Source organism: Nestor notabilis, unplaced genomic scaffold (assembly GCF_000696875.1).
Source record: "Nestor notabilis isolate BGI_N333 unplaced genomic scaffold, ASM69687v1 scaffold17474, whole genome shotgun sequence".
NCBI lineage: Eukaryota > Metazoa > Chordata > Aves > Psittaciformes > Psittacidae > Nestor > Nestor notabilis.
In genome coordinates, this window is record NW_009924444.1 from 3174 (window position 1) to 10632 (window position 7459).

The 7459-nt window shown below is 53.5% G+C and overlaps 1 protein-coding gene across 1 annotated transcript in view; it reads right to left on the reverse strand.

Annotated features, from left to right (window-relative positions):
- LOC104404222 (green-sensitive opsin-like) overlaps nt 1-2730 on the reverse strand; it is a 3341-nt gene extending 611 nt beyond the window's left edge. Inside the window, 3 exon segments of the mRNA XM_010012605.1 lie at nt 83-248; nt 651-819; nt 2370-2730. Of these exon segments, the coding sequence (XP_010010907.1) occupies nt 83-248; nt 651-819; nt 2370-2730 (696 nt within the window).
- Between the last annotated feature and the right edge of the window lie 4729 nt (nt 2731-7459).

Consider the following 7459-nt stretch of genomic DNA (forward strand, 5'->3'; position numbering starts at 1 on the left):
GGTGAGGAGCACCCCACAGCTTCCCACCCCACCCCACCTCCTGCTGCCCACCCTGGCCCCGTCCATCCCCTCCCAACGTTACCTCTCGGACTTTGCAAATGAGGCGCCCATAGGAGAAGAAAATGACCACGACTGGGATGATGAAGTGGATGACAAACATGTAGAGGACGTATGACTCGTTGTGATAGTCAGGGTTGTGGGTGTAGTAGTCGGGGCCGCAGGAACACTGCATCCCCTCCGGCATGTATCTGCCAGAGAGAAAGGTTAGGACCTTCACCAGGACCCTCCCTGGGGGCCACAGGAGGAGCTCAGCCTGGGGACTGAATTGCCTGCTGGCCTGGTTGTCCAAACACTTTATAGTCTGCAGAGAGGAATGGGCTCTTCACAGCATGAGACAAGCTGCGCCTACCAAAGCCCCTCTTTCTCTGCAGAACATAAAGGGAGCATGAAGGGCTATTGCAGCAGGAGATGCTGAGCCTGTGGCCGCCTTTGGTTAGGGGGCACCAAGCCATCAAGAGACTGACAGCTCAGGTCCCATGTCTGTTCTGACTTGCCCTACTGCCTCTCTCAGCAGGAGCCCAGAGGGTTTCACATCCTGTCCCACCGGGGTGTTAGCACAGCAGCAGGGGCTGCTGCAACCTTGGACTGACCTGGACCAGCCGAAGAGGGGTGGAGCAGCACAGGAGAAGGCCATAACCCAGGTAAAAGCGATGCCCATCATGGCGTGGGTCGCGGAGAAGCGGAAGTTTCCCATGGGTTTGCAGACGACGATGTAGCGCTCGATGGCCAGGACGACCAAGGACCACAGGGCGACTTGGCCTGCAGGAGGGAGAGAAACAGAGCGTTTGGGGGTGGTAAGAGCAACTCTGGGCTTGATCTTCCCTTCACGGTCTTGTGGCTGCGGCAAAGAGCAGAAAGAACGGAGGAGCTGGGCATCAGCAAGGGAAAACCAGCATCCTACTAAATAACTGAGAATCTCCCAACCGTAAGGGAGTGACTGTGCCGCAGTGGGATGCTGGTGATGGAGGAGGGATCATCGTGGGTTTGCAGGACTGTAGAAATCAAGGGGGTGAATTCCACCTGGGCACGAGGAAGCAAATTCCTGGCAAAGATGCCAGATGTATCCAAACCTGTTGATGCCTTTAAATGTGCATTTCATGAGCCTTCCGCCAGTGCTGGTGCGGGGAGGTGTGTGGGGAGGCTGTGTGTGTGTGGGCATGCCTGCACATGTGTTTATAAGGGATAATTAAACTTCAGGGGATTGGGAGCATTTAGTCGGTGCCATAAGCCTGCTAATGCCCCCAGCTGTGATAATCTGCTGATAACTACACCCTGTGCTCGCATTCACTGGAGACCTGCTGCTCGCACTGCGGCTGCTTCCCATCAAACATTCCTCCCTCTGAACAGGAGCCTCCTGCTTCTTTACTAGGCACAAACAGTAGAAGAGCAAATAATGCTGCCTGAAGCTCACTTGATCAGAAATGGTGCAGACCCATATGATCTTCTGACCCCAAGACCAAGCCCTTCCTCAGCCCTTGGCTCGGATCAGGACACTTTGCTTTTGCCTGGCAGAATAGCCTTTCCCCCCAGTCAGCATCATTGCAGGAAATTGCCCCATTTAGGTGAAAACAAGTGAAGCCCTTGCAGTGGTTGTGGATGTCTACAGCGAGGATTAGGGGTTGTCAGATCCATCACGAGGTGTCATGTGGGCCCAGTGGCTGCGTGGGCATCAGGTGCAAAGTGAATTTTCCCTGTTGTGCAGGGGGGGTTCTGCAGGGTGAGGCGTTAACAGCTCTCATGTCCCTGAGAAATGAAATAAGGAAGCTCCCGAGGGCACCCAAATTGGGAGCAATTGGGACAGAGCTGAGCAATTGCTGCAGAGTCTGGGCCTGGCTTCATGAGCTCTGAATCCTCCTTCCCCCCCTGCGCTGCTGCTCTTCTCTTCTAGTTAAGCGCTGATGCATCTTTCTTTTGTCCCTAGAGAAGCTGTGATCCCTCTCCTCGTCTTGAACTCTTTTCCATGCCCATACCTCTTCTGCAGGGTCCTTCTCCCGAGGGATCTCTCTTCCCGCTCCAAACCCTCCCTGAAGCTTCATCTTTTCACAGAAAGAGAAGCCTTTTGGCAAAGATACCTGACACTGATTCACGGACATGATGTGGTCCCCATCTTTAAGCCACAGGGAAGCAGTGCCTTGGATGGCAAGCTCTGTCCCATGCAACAAGCTGTGACACCGCAGCAGCATGAGGTAGCTTTCTGCATGGGAGGGATGCTGCATGCAACACAGCGGCCCTGATGGCATGATGGAGAGGAACTGGGCTCCCAAAGCCCAGAAGAAACAAGACCCAAGCTCCCTCCCCACAGCCCTTACCTCCCAGCGTGGCGAAGAAGCCTTCCACAGCACAACCAATGGGGCCGAAGACAAAATAGCCATTCCAGGCCGTGTAGAAGGTGACTGTGAAGCCAAAACACGCCATGAAGAGATCGGCCACCGCCAAGTTGACCAAGATGTAGTTGAGTGGCTGCCGGAGCTTCTTGTGCTTGAAGGTGACCAAAAGGGTGAGCAGGTTGATGGGCAAACCGGTGGAGATGAGGAAGAAGATGTAGCAACACACGACACGGTATTTCCAGGGCTCAGCTAGGTAGTACTGGGGGTACTCAAAGGGGCTTCGCACCACCCCTGTCTTGTTGGACATAGGCACATAAAAGTTGACACCTTCCGTCCCGTTCATCCTGCCAACGTTACAGCGGCTGCTTTGCTTCTAAGGGCTTTCTAAAAAGCAAATACTCTGGGTCTGTATTTAATTTTGCTTCAACCTCAATTTAAAAAATAAAAAAAAAGGGGAAGCACCACCCCCTAATGTGGCAGAACACCTGATTTTTGGATATTGGGATCCCCCCCAAGCCGAAGAATAACTTAGTAAGCACAACAGTAGATCCAAGGGGACGGGAGGTGGTGCCTGCCCCTGCTCTGTGGGGAGGGCCGGGCTGGCGGTGCCCATGTGCTGGGAGGTTTTATACCCTCCGGCCTCCTTGGGAGCACGGGGGGAGCCTGGATTAGGGTCTCGGCTGACTTTGTATGACAAGGGCAACGGGATTGAGAGGGGTTGATGGTTTAAGCACCCTCTAAGCAGCCCGTTGGCCCCAAAACCTGCATTAAAGCGTATTAATTGCCATTAAGTGTTTAATATTGTTTAAGGAGTTTGGGGGAAGGAAGGGATGGGGTGGGGAGCCCTTTGGAAGAGGGGCAGAGGTAGGACTTGTGGTGAGTTGGGAAGCGGCTGCTTTGGGCAATTGATGGGGACATGGGTCCATGCTCAGGCCCACAGAGGGTCAGTGTCTTTGTGGTGTCCCTGTGTGGCTGAGGGACTCCTCCTTGAGGAGGTTGCTGGGGGAAGACTGGATCCAGCTCTGTGGGTCTGAGCCATTGCCTCGGGTCAGGCTGTTTGGCTGCTCTTTGCTCCAAGTGCTGCCTGCCATGGACACGTGTCCCCATCACAGAGCAAAACCAGGCTCTGAACATGGCCCAGGGCCACCTCTGCATGGGGCAAAGCCAGGAGAGGAAACAGCTTCCCATGGCAAAGGCTGCAATCTCAGTAAACCCAGCATTCTGGGGAGGTCTTTTCGTTCTATTACACCCTGAATCAGGAGCCCTGCTTGTGCTGGAGGGCAGAGGACTCTATTTCCTCCTCTGCCTTGCCTCCTTGTAAGGATATACGTTATTCAGCTGGTCCTCCAAGGATCTCTGGCAGGACAGAGGGAGTGCGTCATCCAGCAGGGATGGAGAAGGCACCATGAGCCCTGCAGCTCCCTGCCTCCCAGGTGAGTGTTTCCCACCTGAGCCTCCTCCCCATCCCAGCAAGTGGACACTGATCTGGGCTGAAGCTTTGCATGGATTGGCAGGGTTTAGGGAGGCTCCTCAGCCACAGCGCTAAAACCAGCCTGACAAAGTGCCACTACTCACTGGAGGAGCAGTGTCTGAGTACCCTGCAGGAGGGAAGGTAAAGCCTTGGCAATGCTGGGAGACCAGACCCAGCCTCTACCACGCTGGGAGAGCAAGCGGGAGGCAAGGAAGTGTCTTCCAGTGTGTTAGTACTCAGTATGGGGCGTGGGTCCCGCGTCCCAGCACACAGGAGACTCTGAAACCTTCTCAGCAGGGTTGGTGCCAGCTTGGAGCACCAGTGCTTCACCTCATCCAAGCTGGTTCCCCATTTCTTCCTTCTGGGTCATTGGTGCTGCTCCTGCAGAAGACCTGCCTAAGGCGCCTTAGTGAAGCTCTTCATTAATCTCTGGCATCTGGTGGCGTTAGTGGCCCTGATCTGCTAATGCGGTAAGCTGCAGCCTCCCACCGCTGCCCTCCGCCAAGACAAGGGGGATGAACCACGTCCATGCTGTCCTGCTGCAGCAACGAGGTGTGCTGCAGGACTGGGATGCCTGGGAGCCGCAGGGCAGGAGCGGAAGGCTAAAGGGCTGGGATGAATGATGTCCTAATCGCTGGCCCACAAATCCATATGTAGAGAACCAAGAGAAACAGAACAAGGATGTGGTGAGAGTAAGTGGGTCACATCAGCCTCAGCTGCCCTGGGACAAGGACTCCCTGTGGGATGTCTGTGCCTCTCAGAAGTATCTTGTATGTCCTGTGAAACCAACAGTCAAGGTCTTCCTTGAGGAGAAAAGTTTCTTGTGGAGAAGTCTCACAGTCTTACTTCTCATAAAGCTTTTCTTGGAGCTATTTCATGCCTCTCCATGAAGTAGTCTCTCCATATAGTCATGCCTCTCCATATAGCCATTGTCAGGCTTCTGGACATTCCAAAGTTGGGCAGAATTAGTTGACTATTAAAGCAGAACCCAGAAGTTCTAATACACAGAGATGTGCATTTCCATTCCAGTGTGCCCCTCCTAACCTCCATGGTAGAGAGCAGCTCCTTCCAGCTAAGAGATATCACAGTGATGGTCCACCTTTAAAAGAGTTGGACCTCACTATCACTGCCAGCAGCATCTGAAAGCTCTGGTGCTTCTCCAAGGTTTTGGACATGAACATGGTTATCTCCTGGGAAAGTTAATTTCCATCTCCTAGAAAGGAATTTTCACCTCCCATTTCTGAGACTTTCTACCACATCTTTGTGCTGTCCCATCTTTGAGTAAAGAGTTGTGCAAATGAAGCACAGTTCTGTGGAGAAGAGGTGAAATGACAGATACTTTGGGTGATGGGGAAAGGATCAATCGGAGATGTTCTCTTTGACCCTCTCCACTTGCTCTTCCAGCTAAGCTGTGGTGAAGATTTGGTTTCATGTGTGGTACCCAGAAACCTTTCACGCAGATGACTGTCAACAACTGGACCACGAGGACTTTCATCTGACCTTCAACTAGACCTGGACCAGGAGCTTTCCCCTTTTTGGGAGCTGAATACGGAGCAGGTAAGCCCAAGTCCCCTGCACAGTGCTAACGGGGGCTGTCCTTCCCTGTCCTCACAGACTTGGCTTTCTCCCCTGCGAGCTGGGGCTGGTGTTTTGGTGGATTTAAAGCTCTCTGCAGGTCAGGGACAGTCGGAGCGATGCCGGAGGCCTCGAATAAACTCAGCGTAGGGAAATGACACTGGAGAGAAGAGCTGGTTCCTTCAGGACGTGTCCTGAATACAACCTGGGTTCCCTCTGCGTCTCTGCCACAGAAATGGAAAGCGATGGCTTTAATTTGGTGTCTCTTAGCAGGGAAACTTTATGGGCTGTCTCCCAGAGAGCTCTCAATTGTTTTCTATGCTGGCTCTACAGCAAAGAAGGCAACAGCAGAATTCAGGCCCTGTTTAATGTGAGAGAAGAGGCTGCTTCCTTTGTGGTTTTCCTTAAGAAAAGGAAGGGGTTTCTTCCCCTTCGCAAGGTTGGTTTTCTTCCCTGCTTTGCTAAGCTCTGTGAGATGAGATTGTCTCTTTGTCATTGTTTGTGCGCACATTGTGTGACAGAGCCCTGAGCTGCTCTGGGCTTTTATGTCCCATGTAAAGCATGAAATGATAATTATAATCAAATAACTAACGTGCACTGAGCTGATACGGTTGGTTCACTGGGCACAGCCGACAGGCAGAGCAGACCACGGGCTGTGCTGGGGGAGGTGAGTGTCTGGAGCAGTGGAACTGGGAGCTCTTTGCTCTGTCTCTCCCTATCCAAGTGCAGGGCTCTTCATTGCTGCAGAGGAGCCGCTTGCCCAAGGGCACACCAGGAATGACTTGCAGAGCAAGCTGTAGGGAGACACAAATCAGTCATGAAGCAAACATCTGTGCTTAAATTCTGGTGATGAACTAACGCACAGGACCTGGAACCTCAGCCATGAGCACCAATGCTGAATGAAAACCGGTGCTGAGCTTGCTTTTGTGCTTCTGGCTGGCTTTCTAATGTGCTGCCCTGAGTGTCTGGAGGGGCTCCATCCTCCCTAGTGGCAGGAGAAGAGGGAGGAAGATGCAAACCTGCCTCCAGGTACCCCGATTGCCCTCATTTCCCCCTATCAGATAGCAGCCACGCGTGGCCACTGCGCTGAGCCGCTTACGCCGGGCTTGTGAGCTCCCTCGCCAGGAAAGGGGTTAAAGAAAGATAAAGCCAGAGCGTTACAGAGACCATATGGAGGGGAAGAAAACCCTTTATCCTGTAATTGGATTCGTTCCCTGGTGGAGGTGAGGCTGAGTGGAGCTGACAGGTCGTGATGGGCGAGGCGCTGCCAGCCGCCCTGTCCAAAGCAGGATGTGTGTGCACAAACTTGTAGATCAATCCATTAGAATGGATCAAATAGATTTAAACATGTGGCAGGAAGAAGGAGGACACGGATGTATTTACAATTTGGTTTGGGGTGGCTGTTCCTCGCTCTGCAGGGATTAACTGGGCGCTGAGGAGGCAGCCGTGCCCTCTGCCAGCATCCACAGCGCTGGGGCCGGCTGCCGGGCGCTCCCCTGGGCTTGCTCATCTGCATCCATCCAGGACAAGGACCTGCTGGTGCTCGGGGAGGTTCTTCATACCATGCCCTCACTTCTGTCCCCCAAAATAAGGGTGTATGTAAGCCTGTCTCCTGCCTTGCTCACAGTCCCCAAAAGGCTTGGGCAGGAGGAACCCCAGCCCCTGTTTTCCCCCATCACAGCTCCTTCCCCAGGCTCTCCTCATCACACAACCTTGCAGGGACTGGGTGTACCAGAGCTAGAAAGCAGCTGGGAAGCGGGGAGAGCTCCACCACTGCCAACCTTGCCTCATGTGCATGGTATTTGCAGGCAGGCAGGCCCCTGCCACCCCCTAGGCTTTTCCTCCTGCTGCCGATCCAGGTAACATCTCTACAAGCACCATAGGATTTCCTTGGAGAGACAGGGAGTCTTCAGGACCTGTCATTTCCTTGCCAAGGAGCTGAGCAATCCGGCTCAGCTGTGAACCTGCACCACTCCGTGTGGTGCTGTCAACACTTCACTAAGTGACGAGCGGGGCTGTGCAGAGT